The sequence below is a fragment of the Saccopteryx leptura genome, chromosome 4 (genome assembly GCF_036850995.1).
Source record: "Saccopteryx leptura isolate mSacLep1 chromosome 4, mSacLep1_pri_phased_curated, whole genome shotgun sequence".
Taxonomy (NCBI): Eukaryota; Metazoa; Chordata; class Mammalia; order Chiroptera; family Emballonuridae; genus Saccopteryx; species Saccopteryx leptura.
Genome location: NC_089506.1, coordinates 193,091,781 through 193,110,293, shown reverse-complemented (window position 1 = coordinate 193,110,293; position 18,513 = coordinate 193,091,781). Strand labels below are relative to the sequence as shown.

At 33.0% G+C, this 18,513-nt stretch overlaps 1 protein-coding gene across 13 annotated transcripts in view; it reads right to left on the bottom strand.

The window, feature by feature from the left end:
* GTF2I (general transcription factor IIi) overlaps positions 1–18,513 on the bottom strand; it is a 132,192-nt gene that overhangs the window by 46,638 nt on the left and 67,041 nt on the right. For 8 of the 13 annotated variants that reach the window (XM_066382427.1, XM_066382429.1, XM_066382434.1 and 5 more), the window contains 4 exons: positions 16,254–16,331; positions 8,989–9,048; positions 6,887–6,943; positions 4,337–4,399 (listed from right to left, as the gene is read on the bottom strand). In XM_066382427.1, the coding sequence (XP_066238524.1) occupies positions 4,337–4,399; positions 6,887–6,943; positions 8,989–9,048; positions 16,254–16,331 (258 nt within the window). The remainder of the gene's footprint in view (positions 1–4,336; positions 4,400–6,886; positions 6,944–8,988; positions 9,049–16,253; positions 16,332–18,513) is intronic. The other 5 variants (XM_066382428.1, XM_066382431.1, XM_066382432.1 and 2 more) reach the window with 5 other exon arrangements.

Here is an 18,513-nt window from a genome sequence, read left to right as displayed (position 1 = left end):
TACACACTTCAGAGCTAAAATTTGTTACTGCAATGTTATTGGTGAATGCATTAATAGGATATAAATCATTTTCTGATACTCATATTTTCAATATAATCAATTGGTGATATTTTATCATACAATCTGACACCTACTCAAAGTAAACAAAAAACAAATCAAAATCAACCTGGCACTGTTATTATCACTTTTGAAATTACTCAGAGACATTAATTATCTTACACATCTCAAATTAACAAATGGCATGTTTCGCCTATGGATCCAGGTCATAACTCCTGACACAAAATCTCTTCAAATGCCAACCCACTCAATTACGGACTCTATGAACACTCCAGTAACATTTACAAGATAAGCACAATAATTAAACACTGACAAACAGCAAAGCGTATTGACTCTATCTTTAGAAAATACCCAGAATGCAACCCCTTCTGTTCACTGTCACCATCCTATGAAAGCACCATGTTATCTGCCCTAGATAACTAGTAATAGCCGCGGAAGGTGGATTTCTCGCTGTCAGACTTTCCAAACACAGCAGCCATGCTTCTCCAAGGTGAAGGAAAGAACCTACTGTTCCTTTGTTTAAAATCTTCCAATAGACCTTGCCTATCTTGTTAACTCCTAAATCCTTGGCACCTAGGACAGTCCCTCCCCAGGACATAAAACTTGCTTGGTATTTAAAGAATGATTAAATTAACATTTGAATAATGTAATCCTTAATTATATGCAGCAGCCAAATATTTACCAAGATCCGAAAAATGAATTTCACAAAAAAGGCTCTTACCAGAGAATAACAGGTAATCCAACTACTGAAGCTCTAAAACATTACTATCCAAATTGTAGTCCATATTGGTAATTTGAACTATCCTGCTCACAAAGATTAGGGGATATTTTATTGCTTCATATTCATTTTGAAATATCTCCTAATTTTTGTGAGCAGTATATATACAGAACTGTATTCTTTTGTTGAAATATTTATGTATATTTTTCAATGTATATGAGAAAGAAATAAAATTTAAAATTTCAAAGATAGTTTTACTTTGGAAGATGCAAAATTAATTTTTCAATGAAGCTCTTTAAAATCAACTTAAGAGAAAAAATCTTTGATGAATAGGGTAAGGTTAGGTCACAGCAAAATGAACACATGTGAATGGCTCAGGTTTGGGAAACAATGCCCTAACCAAGAACTGCATGATTAGGAAACTTCTTTTAAAGCAAAAATAGTCTTATTATTAGCTTGCCCCTGATAGCTAGACCTTAAACAAGTTTGAGGAAAGATTTTCTCTGCACATGTCAAAGATAAGCACACATCAAAGACATTGGCAGCAATTTGATTTTACTTGAAAATGTACTCATGGTGTTTATGCAATTAAAGCTTGCACAGCCCTATTACTGCTATTTCTCAAACCTAAGTCACGCAAGTTAGAAATGTGCACCACTGAATTAAGTACAAGCGGGCCATCACAAATGAAAAAGCACACAACCGGCACCAGGTGAGGAGTGTTAGCTCGCAGAGACAGTGCATCTGCATCAATGCTAACTAACTAGCCCTTTTGTAATGCCACATAATCTCAAATAAAAATATCCAAGTTAAAGTATTATGGAAAATCTGACAAACGTACATGATGACCAAGTTCTTTTTTTAGTTTTTTTCTATAAACTATTTGGGAAATGCAGAAAGATGCAACAGGATAAAATAAGTCCACAGGCATGTAGCATTATCTTTACCTTCTAATATTTTTCTGAACAAAACCAATGTCATTCTCTACACTTTTCTTTTTAAACTTGCCTCATTCACGAAAGGCGAGGATGCCCCCCCCCCCACTAAACATATTATAATTACGAGTCTTTCTCTGTGTCATTTACATTTTTTTTTTAAATCACAACTTCAGTGCCTGTATATTTTTTCTATTATGAAGATATACTTAAAGTTAATTTTCTCATCATAGATATGGAACGCATTTCTACCACTTTGCAATCATCTTTCTAGAAAAATTAAAAAAAAATATCAAATAGATGTGCAAGTTCTCATTTGACCTTCCTTGTTAATATCACTGACTTAAAACTTTACACTCCTTACTGTATGGATAAAAACAATTAGCAATTTAATTAAGGCTCATATATACTTTGTTCACAAACATCTATGCCATAGAAAAAATGCTACTCTGTGAACCAATTACTTACAGACCTGGAATTTCACTGGTCTTCTGAACATAAAGCCACCCATACAGCAAAATTCTACTATTTGTTGACAAATTTTTTTTTCTTTTCTTTTCTTTTTTTTTTTCCTGAAGCTGGAAAACGGGGAGAGACAGTCAGACAGACTCCCACATGCGCCCGACTGGGATCCACCAGGGGCGATGCTCGATGCTCTGCCCCTCTGGGGCGTCGTTCTGCCGCGACCAGAGCCACTCTAGCGCCTGGGGCAGAGGCCAAGGAGCCATCCCCAGCGCCCGGGCCATCTTTGCTCCAATGGAGCCTTGGCTGCGGGAGGGGAAGAGAGAGACCGAGAGGAAGGGGGGGGGTGGAGAAGCAAATGGGCGCCTCTCCTATGTGCCCTGGCTGGGAATCGAACCCAGGTCCCCCGCACGCCAGGCCGACGCTCTACCGCTGAGCCAACCGGCCAGGGCCTGTTGACAAATTTGAATGCTAAAGCATCTTGTAGTAGTATATCTTTGTTTAAAAAAAAAAAAAAAAAATCTTATCACTCCCTCCAAAGAATTAAAATTGAAAAAAAATTGAAGTTTCTGGTTCATTAGCCATTTATTTTGTGATTTTCATTAACATCTCTTTAAAGGTCTTATACTATAAAAGCATGTGTTTATTTTCTAAACAATTTTAACACAGCCTTTTATCTGCTCTAAGATTTGATAAACATAACTTGGTTATTTTCCTATTTAAATTTTTGTCCTAACAGATTTTGATAATAATCTATTTTTCCTATCTGTATAGGAAGGACAAAGTTCTCAGTACTTATAGTATTTTTTTTGTTTATAGTATTTATACGCTCTTAAAACTTTCTTCTCTGATAGCTAATGAGGCTTATAACTTAAAAAAAACATTCAATTATTTAATGTTAAGACTATAAACAATTCAAAATTGCTTTTAGGTTAGTAAAATTATGTATGACAAAAGAAATATATAGATTATTTAGAGACATGAGGGATGAGAAAAATTCTTATTTTAGGTGACAGCTACCAATCAACTTATGTTTTAGAAGCAATGAAGACATACATTATGAATAGTCAGTTGTAAGTAGCCAAAACTATCAACAACCAAGAAGGAAACACCAGAAGGAAATAGGTTATTAAAAAGAGAGAAAGATAAAATCAAGAAAGATTATGCAGTAGTTTAAAAAAAAAGATGAAGTAACAAGATGTGTGGTTATGGGGAAAAAAACTATGGTAAATGTGATATATGTGTATTTTAAATGCTCATTATAATGTATGCTGAAATCATCTATGTTATTTTTATAAACCTAAATATATATACATGTGTATACATACATCAAATTATTTTTACATGTATACACAATAAAGTAAGTACAGGGACTTTTAGAGCAGGGCAGGTGTAAAGATAACAGAGTGTAATTTATTGCATTGTTTCAATATTTTTCCTTAGAAAAGAATTACTTTGAGGGGAAAAATTTATAGAGGAGTAGTGTGAGACAATTTAAAAAGAAAAAAATCAATAGGTACTTAATAATTATTAAATATAAAACATGATACTGTTAATCATATTAGCTGAATTTTAAAATAATTGAATACAAACTGGTTCATCTGCATTCATGCATTATTTCTGAAGAAGAAAAAACTAGGTTTAAAGCTCTATAGAGATTAGTTTATACTATATTTGTAGCTACTGATTCGAAAACAGTTTTTAACAACAGGTTATATGTTAGCCTCTAATAGTATTTTAGGGGGAAAACTAACTTTAAAAATTGAACTACCAACACTTCCTCCTCCATTTTACTCAAATAGCGATCAGGGGTTACTGATACTAATTAGATCTAGCTATCACAAACTGATAATAAAACTATAGAATCTGGTCTCATGTTCATCCAGTCTGGTCATAGTTTTCATTTTTTATTCTCAATTCCCAATGATAGGAAGCATAGCCTAGGCCGCTGCTCTTTTACAGCTTACTTTTGTTGTCTACAACTCCCAAAGCACTGGGTGCACTGCTGGGAAGTGGGCTGCTTTGGTCACACATACACATATATGCTTCATTATCACAAGTTTCCTTTAAGAATGAATGAAATGCATACTTAGAAATGTGAATGTGACAAGTGTTTTTATGACCAGAAGTAAACTTTTGGAATCAAGGCTTTTCAATAACTAACCTTCAATAGTCACCTCAACTTCAGGGTCCTCACTTGTTTCTGAAGGGACATGTTGAGTAGAATCTTGAAAAAAATAAAATTCTAAAATGACATTCATTATAAAGCACTTTCTATATGTTCCAACATTTTATTGATTTGATACTACAAAAGCAGCCTACTATAAAAATTTACTGGCATTTTAATTCATCTCATATTTATTAAAATATCTGACCCCTTTAATTAGAAATAGGGATTTAAAAAAAAACAAAAAGAAAAATTCTGGAAAACTATCAGATAATAAGTTACCTGCATTAATGGACTCAATAAAACTTGTAGTTTTAAAGGAGTAAGATTTTAGTGAAATTACAGTTATTTTCCTGCTGTTAACTAGAAAATGCTAGAATAAAAACAAAGGCTTTTAAAAAAAATTTCTCCTTTGCTTTCAGAAATCCTAGGAGTGGTTTATACTGTTAAATAAAACCACATTTTTTTGCAATAGTGACCTTCAGACAAGACAATGACAAAAAAAATGCATACAAGAATTTATCCCCTAACTTCATATGTAAGACACTTTTAAAAATTAAGTATTTTATTAATAGTTGTGTTACTGCACAAAACATATATATGTACATCAGAATGTTAGTGCTAGAAGCTAGAAAGTATCTTCATCAACTCTCTGACTTTGCAAAGTTTGAGAGATTAATTGATTTGCCAAAGATTGTTTATTAGTTAGTAAAGGAATAAAAGACCAGACCCAAAGTTCAATTCACTCTATTAACACTGCTATGACAATAAAAATCGTCTCAAAAATAAAGTATTTGAAAGCCCAACATCTAACTATAGAATTGTAAACTGTAAAGCAATTCAGTGTCCAATGAACCCTAGCCCGTGTATCTTATATAGGTACTTCGTTGAAAATACTACCAATTCAAAATAGAAGATTTTGTTACAGAGGGAACATCTAATTACCTCCACACAGTAAAATATAAAAAAAAAATCATACACACATTATCTTCCTTAAAAATATCTCCAAAAAAAGTAAAATATTGTTTAAAATGAGCATCTCAACATTTCTGCACGAAATGTAATCCAGTTAGAGACACTAATTTTAAAACTGAGTATGAAAAGATCAGCCAACATTAAGGGACCTTAAGAACTCCTTCTACTCAGAGAAGGTAAAAGATCAAATTAATTACTTTTAAAAAGAAAATAAACAGCAAGTATACGGAATAAATTGTTACAGAATAGACTACATTTTTATCTTAGAAAAAAAAGTATAACATGACCACTTTATGAGAGAAATAATAATTCTAAAACAAGATTCTGATACCTTACCAGTCATTTTCCTTGGGAACAATCTATAGAAACTCTTTTGAAACTATATAAACAACTTAGAAATAGGAAGCCATTCTACATGCTAACATTTTACCTCAAGATTCCAATAACTTAAAAAGCTGTGCCACAATTAAACATTCATTCAATCCTGAGAGCAAAGGAGGATGGATGTTAAATACACAACGCAGTTCATGAGGTAATAGTGGGTATAAAAATAAGCAGAGAGGACATCTTTCCTTTATTAATCTTATGTAGAATATATTGACTACTTTAAAAGATGGTACCATTAAATAATATACTGCTCACAAAAACTAGTGGATATTTCAAAATGAATATGAAGTGATAAAAAAAGAAGTATTTGATTTTTTTTTTTTCTGTGACAGAGACAGAGAAAGAGACAGAAAGAGACAGAGAGGAACAGATAGACAGGAAGGGAGAGAGATAAGAAGCATCAGTTTTCATTGCATCTCCTTATTCATTGATTGCTTTCTTATATGTGCCTTGACAGTGGGGGGGAGGGCACAGCAGAGCAAGTGACCCCTTGCTCAAGCCAGCGACCATGAGGTCAAGTCTACAATCACATGCTCAAGCCAGCGACCCTGCACTCAAGCCATCAACCTTTGGGTTTCGAACCTGGGTCCTCTGTGTCCCAATCCGACTCTCTATCCACTGTGCCACCACCTGGCCAGGCATGATTTTTTATTTTATTAAACAAGAACATCAGAAAAGCAAACAAGTCAAAGAAAGTTGTTTGATTATGCAAATGAGATGCAAAACCAACTTTTATTTCATTGGTGAAAATGCACTATACAAAAGGATGAAAGTACTGGAGTATCTGCATGTTCCTTGATTCCCTAATTTTTGTGAGCAGTGTATATTTAAAAATAAAATATGAACAGAGCCAGTAATCATTATAATTCTAAAACACTGAAGCCTTTATTTCTTTAAAAAAATGTTAATATGATGTAAGATGACTAGGAAAATAAAGGGCAGCATTTTGCATCAGGAAGAGTTTTACTTACCCTTTAAGTTTTCATCCCCATATGCTTTATTATTCAGTACAGTAAAAGAAGTATATTACATCTTAGGACTAATAAAAAAACCTGTTGGCTAAGAAGGCACACCAAAATAATGATCTTTTTATTGACAAATAAGGTGTTTTAAGGATCATAACCTCTATAATATAAAAAAATAATAATACAAATACAGCAAAATAAAAATCCCTTGATTTCTAACCTTCAGCTGGTACTTCCATTTCTGTTCCTTCATTGCCTTCTGAAGAATGATGGCTTCCTAAAAGAAAATTAATCACATATAATAAACCAATAAAAACTTACATTGAAAGAAGAGAAACTAGGTAACAATGCAAATAATTTAAAACATATAACAGAACAAATACAAACTGATTATCTCTTAGTTATTTCAAATAATGTGATCTAATTCAGAAAACATTTAACACTTCTACTTGAAAACTCAGAAAATTATTTAAGAATGTAATATGAATAGTGTAAACCTAAACAGATTTGGGGATTTACAGTCAGTTACTATAACTACACAATATAATTACTCATAGATGTTAGAATTTGAGAAATAGAACAATTATGTTTCAAAGTACCATGCTCATTTGCCAATGACGCACACACAAAAAAACACAAATCAAAGTAAATTCTTTCTTTGCTCATAGACTCTATTAAGTCTACTAGATAAACAAGTTCAGGTTTTGCTGTGAAATGTTTCCTGCTTTCCATTTTTATTATGGTGGAAGCTATGGAAACTCAATCCCCATTATTTATTCAAAGTTGTACTTATAGGAAATTTGTAAGTTAAAATTTAAGATACTACCTTTAGTCTCAAAAGCATTTTAATTCAGGTAATATAATCTGCCTGCTTCTAAAAACTGGAACATAAAGCAATGTATCAGGTTAGGCAGTCACAAGGTAAACAGGCTCATCCTACTAGTGCAGTAGCTTTACTCATAATAGGAAAATAGTCATCTAAAACATTAGAGAGCCACTCAGGATTAAGTACCCAAACTGCCCCCAAATATTCATCCTCTGTCCTTAAATATCTGAGCTAGCTACTAACATAGACAAGGTTGAAAATCACTGCCTTTGTGCATAAATAGATTACCTATGAGTAAACATAAATCCCACGGTGGAAGGGGAAGAAAAATTGAGTTTACTTTGTCATCCACTGATAACTAATTTCAGTGATCACTTTAGCAGCACATATATTGATAACTAATTTCAGAAACTATACTAAACTGAAACACAGGTTTCAAATATATTTTATCTTTATATTTAAACAGCATTGATTACAGCTTTTAAAACTGTCTTCCAGTATCTAGTACTTTTAAATTTGAAAGGTCATATTTAGGTCAAATATTTTTGGTTTTCAATGTCTAGGTTTATAATGCTACCATAATCTTGGGATTCTTTTCCACTTCATATTACAAAAACTCACCTGAGCTCAAAACACTAGGTAAATCTATAAATCTAGAGCCATGATTTATTCTTTAATTAACTTTTTCAATATACTTTCTCACACACAATCCCTTCCCTCATTAACATTTGGAATTATAAAGCATTAGGTTCTGACTCTAATGTCGAAGAAAACAAAGCTCTGTAAGGGCAAAGGAGTGAGAGGTAATGGAGAAGAGACCAGTACTTAAAAAAGAAAGGTTGGATCAAGAATAAGCACACTTAAGGTGGTTGTTCCACATTCACAATATTACAAGAGTGCATATAAACAATGCCTCTCTGTGTCCTTTTTGTTTTTTTAAAATCTGAAGTAAGCAATTACATTTACATTAAAAGTAAAGCTAAAGAAAATAAATCTTATGCATTCACAGCCAAATAGATAAAAGTAAAAAGCCAACACAAATAACCTATGATCAAGTTAGGGAACACTATAAAAATTCTCAAAAAAGTATTCAATTAATAAACTTAGGGATTTACAAGTTATATTTACAATTTTTCAAAAAGCTAAGTATCAACATGACCTTATCGATATTTACATTACTAACTATACAATAAAAACCTTACTTCTGACTATTCTGATATAAGGTATAAATGTGTACTTTACCTTAAATATGAAAGTGTGTCATGTACCCATTTCGAGATTCATTACTAGATTCACAAAAGGGAAAATTGATTTTGAAAAATTGTTGCTTGTGAAGTTCATTTATGTTTTTCAAAAAAAAAGGCCAATACATTTTTCCTTTTCCATTTAGAAAAGTAATAATACAGATATAAATACTAAAACACAGTCTGTCCGATATAAAGAAACATTAAACAAAAACAGTATGTGGGAAAATGGAAGTGAAAAGTTATATATACCTTGCAAAGACTTCGAAAGGGGGAGTTTGTCATCAACATCATCAGTTTCAGAAGGGCCTGCTTTGAAATACAAAGATAACACTTCAAAAGTAATCCCAAAAATATATTTTGGGTCACTTTAGAAAATAAATTTGGGTGAAAGATATGGAATAATACAGCCTTTTCATGAACAAAAAAGGCAAAATTTCAAAAAATGACAAAACGAGTGGTGTCGATTCATGGTCTCAGTGAATGGAAAAGTGTGCTCAGATAAATTCATATATAGACAGTCAAAAGAAATTTTGAAAATGACTAGACATATGAATTAAATGGGAATGATAAGTCTAAAATGGTGAATATGGATTTTTCTAAAAGAGTAAAGGGTTCATAACAGAGAAACTGCAACTTTTACGTTATACAGATTATAAGTGCAGGTCTATCTTACAAGATGTATTTGTTCCTTCAAGTATTTGCTTAATCTTTTGTCATACTGAAGAAAAATGCAGAATCAAATTACTATATCTTTCTTAGGATCTCTAAAATCATGTAACTAAACTATCAGTAAAAAAAAAACACACCAAAAAACAAACAAAACAAAAAAAACTATTCGTAAGCTTGAATCTCCTTTGAAATAGAAACATGACAAACTAACGGTTAATTCAGAATCCCCATTTCCTGCAGATTCATAAGCACGTTTTAATAACATGGTCCTTTAATATATGAAGTATTTTGGGTTGATTAAACCTTCACAAAATGCTATGTAGAGACTATGGCAACACATTTGCAGGTGTTATACAAACATTTTAGTAATAAAACATTTAAAACAAAAAAGTGTTTTCAATAGCAACATAAAAAATGTTCCTGCATGAATATGAATACAAACCACCTCACTATCTCTCTCTAAATATTATTTGGAAATTGTTCTAAGACTCTGAAAAAGCTTGAAAGACATGAGAAATTTCACAGAGGCACAAACCACACACTATAAGCAAAGCACACATCATAGAGGAACACAATTTCATAGAAAATACAAAAAGTGCTTGTATTTGAAATTTGAATTAAGATAAAGACGCTAAATGAAAGAGCTCTGAATTCAAATGCCAGATTCACTGCTTCCTAGCCATGTGGTTTTCCTGGGTAAAGATATACAGAAAAAAAATAATTAAATGATGGCGGAGGGCATTAATTGACTTCTAAATACTACTTTAACTGCTTTTTCACAAGTTTGGCTATGCGGCATTTTAAATGTTATTCTGTTCTAAATTCTTTTTCACGAGTCTTCTTTAAGTCAAAGTATATTTCTTAGGATTCCCATTATAAAGGATTTCTATTTTAAATAACCTGTTTATTACTGTTTTATATTGCATACATTCAGAAACTTTTTTTTAGATTTTATTTATTGATTTTTGAAGAGAAGGGGGGGATGGGACAGAGGGAGAGTAGGAAAGAGGAGGGAGAACCAGGAAGCATCAACTCATAGTAGTTGCTTCCTGTATGTGCCTTGACTGGGCAAGCCCAGGGATTTTAACCAGCAACCTCAGTGTTCCAGGTCAATGCTTTAACCACTGTGCCACCACAGGTCAGGCTGTTCAGAGAATTTTTTAAGGTTATTTGTAAACACATATAAAGTAAATTTTTGTAAAAGACCTATGCTTTGTAAATAAACATTTATTTGCTATGTATAGAGGTTCTGGATATACATAAGCTAGCTCATGTTTTTAAACTACAGACTTCAAATATTCTACTTATCATTTATAAGTACTCAATGACTATAAATCTGTATATATTTATATATGTCATAACTACATCAATTCTTTATATCTACCTTTATTTTTTAATTTTATGTATTGATTTTAGATTGGAGAGAGAGAAAGAGAGAAAAGGGGAATGAGTGGGAAGCATCAACTCATCAGCTCATAGTAGTTGCTTTTCATATGTGCTTTGACCGGGCAAGCCTGGGACCTCAAAACAGAGACCTTAGCAACTCAACACTCTATCCATTGTGCCACCACAGGCCAGGCTCTACTTTTATTTTGAAGCTACACTGTTAGGTATATAAAAATTAAGAATTGCTTGATCAACTTAGTGACTTATTATATTATGTAGCCTTACTCTTTATCCCTCTTGCTTTTTTCTTTTTTGGCCTCAATATTGCTAAACTTTGATTCTTTTAGCATAATGTCACAGATCATTAAAATTTCAAATAACTTATGATGTTTAATTTTAGCTACATATGTTTTAACAGCACATATCTGTCATCATATCATAGACAGCATATTTAACCCTAACACTCAAAATGCTAGTAGTGTCTACCAGTCATTGTAAAAATCAAATGTTACCAACACTCACATCTGAGTACCACTATCTAAAGGGAAGACTAACATGTGCATAGAGATATGTCCAAGCCTATTTGGGAATACCAAAAGTTTTGGAAGAAAACATACATGTCCTTATGTAGAAGAATAAACATGATCACATAATATAACTACCACAATGATAGTATTAAATCTACATGTGACAAAATATATAATCTTAAGTTATATTGAATGACTGACACGCAAAAACACATGTACATACAACATACCACCATGTTAAGCTTAAAAACTGAGAAAATACTATATATAAAATGTATGTGCATGTATGTGTGTGTGCACACACATGCATGCATACACACACACATTCACAGACACTTCTGTGGGAATATATATATTCAATATATACACAATAAAAGTATAAAATCAGTATCAGAAAAGACAACCCTTATTTCAAGAAAACGGTTTACTCAGGAAAAACAGGGAAAAAATTAGGAGTCTGAGAGAGCTCAAAGAAAGATGTCAATTATTTACTTAACATGTTATACCATGTGGGAGATGGAGAATATAAAATAATTAAGATTCAGTAAAACTAGGCAAATGTACATTTTTTTGTAGATTTTAAACATTTCATTTTAAAAAGCACTTTAGAAATATAATACAGCCATACCAATAAATGAGGTACACTCAACAATATGTCACACAAATTCTGTTTCACAAAAGCTTTAAAACAAAAGAATTATGCTGAAGGATTCTATTTATATAAAATACAAAAACAGACAAAACTAATCCAAGTTGTTACAAGTCAGGACAAAGGATAGTTGCCAGGAAAGTAGCCCAAGGGAAGAAGCTTCTAACATACTGACACAACAGACCTTCAAAATGCATAAAGCACAAATGATAGAACAGAAAGGAGAAACAAACCTGCAGAGACAGCTGGACATCTCAATCCTCTTACAAGTTACAGAACCAGCAGACAGAAATATCAGTAAGTATGATATATAGCAGATCTGTACCACTTATGAACCAAACTTAACAAAGTTAAGAAAACTGAAATTATAGAGAGAATGCCCTCTAATTATAATGAAAATAAACTGGAAATATTAGTTATAAAAAGATACCTGAAAAGTTTAAAAGTATACAAAAATTGAAACTACCCACTGCTGGCTCTGGTTGGTTAGTCTATTGGTTAGAGCATCGTCCTGATATGCCAAGACTGTGGGTTTGATCCCCAGTCAGGGCATGTACAAGAATGAACCAATGCATAAATAAGTGGAACAATAAATCTTTCTCTTTCTCCTTTACTTTCTCTAAAATCAATAAAAATTAGAAATAAAAACTACACACGTCTACATAAACCACAGGACAAAGATGAAATCAAAAGAGAAATTAGAAAATATTTTTAATTGAATGAAAATATAAATCAAAGTTTATGGGGTATTGCTAAACTAAAGCTTAAGAGGAAAGTTTATGGCATGAAATGCTTGTATTGGAAAACATCTCAAATCAATTATTTAAGCCTCTATTTCAAGAAACAAAATAAAAATAAATTAAAATTAAAGCTAGTAAAAAAAAAAAGAAAACATAAAAGCAAAAATCATTGAGGAAAATATTTTTTTCAGAGAAGAATAAAGCTGGATTCTCTACTGGGAATATTGTTCCTCATGGCAATGTCTACAGACATTTTTAATTGCCACAACTAGAAAGATTCATTGAGGCTACCAAACATTCTGCAATACATGACATACAACGGATATCCACAACCATGAACTGTTTGATTTACATATTAATATTGCCAAGCTTGATGAATCTGAGCTAGACCAACCAAGAATAAAATGAAAGACACAAATTAAAAAATTGGAAATGAGGGATCATGATAAACCTTACAAACATTAAAATTAGAGAACTTAAGACAAAGCAGACAAATTCCTTAAAAGAACACAATTTGCCAAAATGATCAAGAAGAAATACATAAACCTAGCAGTCCTATAACTATTAAAAGACATTTAAAAATTAAAGAAGTAGGGTTTATTATCCCAGAAATTCCTGGCTGATACAACATTTAAAAATCAGTATCAATTACCATTTGAACATTCTAAATAAGAAAAACCAGGTACTCACCTCAACAGATGCAATGAAGACCTTTCACACACACTCAATTACCATAAAAACTCTTCATAAACTGACACAAGGGAACTTCCTCAAACTTATGAAGGCCATCAACAAAAAACTCATAGCTATGCAACTGAGAGATTTCCTTCTAAAACTATGAACAAGGTAAGGATGTCTGCACTCACTATTCCAATTCAACATAACATTAGATGATCCCAGCCAGTACAATTAACACAAGAAAAGAAAAAAAAAGAAATAATGTCTACAACAGAAAGGACAAAGATTTCCCCCCCAAATTGCTAGAATAAGTGAATTTTAACTGAGTCACAGGATATAAAGTCAGCATGTAAAAAATTCTTAGTTCTGCCTGATCAGGCAGTGGTGCAGTGGATAGAGCATCAGACTAGGACTCGATGGTCCCAGGTTCAAAACCCCAATGTTGCCAGCTTGAGCGTGAGTTCATCTGGTTTGAACAAGGTTCACCAGCTTGAGCCCAAGGTCGCTGGCTTTAGCAAGGGGTCACTCAGTCTGCTGTAGCCCCCCAGTCAAGGCACATATGAGAAAGCAATCAATGAACAACTAAGGTACTACAACAAAGAATTGATGCTTCTCATCTCTCTTCTTTCCTGTCTGTCTGTCCCTATCTGTCCCTCTCTGTCCCGGTCACACAAAAAACAAACAAACAAAAATTCTTAGTTCTATGTTAGCAATAAACAGTTGGAAGTTAAAATGTAAAAGAACAGTACCACTTACGATAATACCAAAAAACATTACTCAGAGATAAAACCTACAAAGTATGTACAAGATCTCTATACTGAAAACAATGTGATAACAGAAATCAAAGAAGAGCCATATATATGCCATGCTCATGAATCATATATTCCATATAAAGATATTCAACCCACGTTAGTCTATAGATTCAGCACAAGGGACTTTTACTTAGAATATTCAAAGAATTGCCAAAACTCAATTACATGTATTAAGAAAAATATTCAAATTGCATGGACTGTATCTCTCAGCTTACTAGATAAAAAAAAAACTAGTGGTCTAGCTCCTACCTTCTTCAACTGTACTTAAGTGATTATCATTTCAGACAGATTAGAAATATCTGATTTCCAATCTTATTACTCAGGAACTATCTTAAAATCACTCACACTCTAAATCTCAAAAGAGGACAAAAAAATGAATAAATAAAAGCTTCTATAATCATGGCTGACGTCACAGCAATGTTAAAAAGACAATACCAAAGACAAAGGTAAACTTTTTATTTTAAAAATTAAACAAAATCTATGTAAAAAAAGAATATTAAGTGGTATTTATTAAATGTACACAAATATTATTAAGGTACCAACAACTGTTATAAAGGCTAAATGTTTTCCAAAATTTTAACTTCTAATTAAAAATCCTCAGAATTATCTCAACCTTTTAGCCATGTATTCCTAATGTCACAAGCAATACAATGTTCAAAACTGAGATAAAAATCATGAAATTCACTATGAAATGGTTCAATACATGTATACATTCACATTACAAAACAACAAATTTATTGATAACACTGTTGTAATGTTCCAGAACTGGTAAAGACTTCTTTTTAAATGAACTACACCTATTAAGGAAATGCACATTAAAATCAAAACAAAGTATCATAAGACACTCACTAAAATTGCTAAAAAGATTAAGACTGACCATAAGTGCTGATAAAGCGCATGGAGTAACTAGAACTATATAGTACGTACACTGTTAAAGGAAATGTAAGATACGTAGTACATGCACTATGCAAAGCAGTTTGCCAGTTTCTTAAAAAGTTGAATACCTACCATATGTCCCAGCTATTCCATTTCTAGGTATCTACTCAAGAGAAATGAAGGCATATTTCCACACAAAATTTACACACGAAAGTTGACAGCAGCTTTATTTTTTAATAGCCCCAACTGGAAACAACCAAATGTCCATCAATAGACAAAGTGAGAAACAAATTGCAGTATAGCCATATATGGAAGAATACTCAGAAATAAAATGAAATTAGCTATTGATATATGCAACACCACGGATGAATTTCAAATTATGTGAAATGAAGGAATTCACAGCACCCCGCCCCAGAAAAGTCTCTACTTGATGATGACTCCATTTATATAAATTTCTAAAATTAGAAACTAATCTAAAATGATAGAAAACAGATGAATGGTTGGTTGGGGATGACAGTGAATAACAAAAGGACAGAGGGAAATTGGAGGTTATGGACATTTCATTATCTTGATTGCAGTGAAGATGGTTTGACAGGCATATACAAAAAAACAGATTTTACTTTTAAATGTTTTGATGTGTTTTATGCATCTACAAAATTTAAACTTACTATTAAATCTAGAAAACATTCTAAACTAAAATCTATTAATACATAAATGCAAACTGCACTAGAAAATAATATTTAATTCCTTCCTCATAATCAAGCAAAAAGTTATGTACCAAAATAAAAAACAGCTAAAATTTACTCATGTCTTATCTTTTATAGATTTTTAAGATAGTGACAATATTTAGTTATTTTTGTTGCACAAATAGAACTATTAAAGTTTCAAAATATTCATACCTTGCAAATAACATTAGAAACTGGAATTAAATTCTAAATTGTGTCACTTTTGCTTGTCCCTTTAAGAATCTTAATGGTTATTTTACATTTCTCCTGCAATTGTTGAAGTTTATTGTATTGTTTCATTTTTTAAACCTATTTTATTCTAGTGATAAGTTACAAATACACATACCAATCAAGAAACAATAAAAAGCATATCAAAAACTCAAGCAATTCATAAATTAAAATTTTCACCACTAATAACTTTTAGAAAGAAAAACTGTATTAGATAGTATTACCTTGAATGTTATATTGATAGTAATCAGGATCTTCAGATTCTTCCTTTACTGTCACAGCTGCCATTTCCAAGGAAATACCTGTAAAAGCAAGTAAAACTATATACTTATACCTCAGGGCATTCAATTAAATGGTGCAGGGAAATCTCTTCTGCCCTCCTAAAAATGCAGTGTAATATACACATATTTTAAGACTTTGAAAGGACAAAAGTATGCTAGGTCACTTTTCATTTTATAAAATAGTTCATTATGCCCTCTCCCCAAAATGATATATATGTTCCAACCATCATTGTTCTTATCTCTGGGAGACATGATTAGACATATATAGTCATGAGCTATATATGAATGAATGATAACTAGAAAACTGACTCTGTGAATTTCTACCACAGAAGACAGAGCAGGGAGATTTCCTTGAGGAGAGGAGAGCTAGTGCCTTCCTTTTGGCTTCTTGTCTGTATATGCTGCTCTAATTAGTCACTCACCGCTTGGTATACTATTTCAGCCTAGTGAAAGCAGACCCTTTCCATTGTTGCACCCACTTTAAAATTTTTCCAACACTACCAGAACCAGTTCCAGCATGTCCCCTCAGATACCAGTACCATCCAAATAATCTCCCACTTCAGAAGTCAGAATTAAAGCTTTAGGAGTAGCAGCCAATTCACTGAGTTGTTACTTACATATCATGACATCTTAGTATACTCCTTTCTGTTACAAAGTTATTAACTATAACTAGTTAATCTTAACATTAAATTTTCCCCAAATAACTGGTATAGCTTTTTTCTTGACTGGACCACGACTGTTATGTCCAAGAAATATAAAAAAATAAATTAAAATGTAAATATTCAAAAATATTACAGGACAAATTAAGAATGTAAAGATATAAAGTGTAGCCCTGCCGGTTGGCTCAGTGGTAGAGCGTTGGCCTGGCGTGTGGATGTCCCAGGTTCAATTCCCGGCCAGGGCACACAGAAGTGCCCATCTGCTTCTCCATTCTTTCTCCTTTCCTTTCTATCTTTTTCTTCCCCTCCTGCAGCCGAGGCTCGATTAGAGCAAAGTTTGCTGAGGATGGATCCATGGCCTCCGCCTCAGGCACTAGAATGGATGGAGTTGCAACAGAGCAACACCCCAGATGGGCAGAGCATTGCCCCCTGGTGGGCATTCCGGGTGGATCCTGGTCGGGCACATGCGGGGAGTCTGTCTCTCTGCCTCCCCCCACTTCTCACTTCAGAAAAAAAAAAAAGATACAAAGTGTAAAGCAGAAAAAAAGAAACCTCTATGATGACAAGGCATATTATTATAACCATAAAATGATTAAAGAAGTCAATAAAGTAATTTTTCTTAATTCAGCACATTTATTTTTTAATGCAAATTATGGGATAAATATATAAAGAAGAGAAAATATGCAAAATGATGATTTTGATACAATCAACTAAAATTCAAACAGAAAATTAACATTTCCTGTGGCATTAAAAAAAAAGAAAACAGCCTGACCAGGTGGTGGCACAGTGGACAAAGTGTTAAACTGGGATGCGGAGGACCCAGTTTCGAGACCCGAGGTTGCCCACCAGCTTGAGCACGGGCTCATCCGCTCTGAGCGAAGCTCACCTGCTTGAACCCAGGGTCACTGGCTCGAGCAAGGGGTCACTCGGTCTGCTGAAGGCCCATGGTCAAGGCACATATGAGAAATTAATCAATGAACAACTAAGGAGCCGCAATGAAGAATTGATGTTTCTCATCTCTCTCCCTTCCTGTCTGTCTGTCCCTATCTGTCCCTCTCTCTGACTCCCTCTGCCACAAAAAAATTTAAAAAAAAGAAAACAAATTTGAATAAAGTGTAATAGATTCCAGTACTTTTTCCCAGAAAGGACAATTCAACATTACCTTTCTTGGCAGATCTCCCAAAAAACTAGAATCTATAATATATACAAAAGTTCTCATTTACACACAGAGTTAACACAGCCCTTCCCTTTTCTCTTAACAATTCATTCCAAATTGACATTAGATGGCTTAGAGCAAGGTAGGCAGCTGCACCAGGGAGGTCCCATGGCCTGGGGAAGGGTGGCAGAGAATATTTACTTGAGGCAGCAGCAGGGAAAACCAAGTGAGGGGTTTCAGAAACTGAGGGGGCAAGCATGAGTGGTGAGACCCTAATAAGAAGAGTCAGAGGGTAAGCCAGGTAAGGAGAGTGTGATATGGGTTTAATGAAATAAATACACTGAGAATATTTGGTTGTCATAATTCTCACTGTGACATAATGGAATTA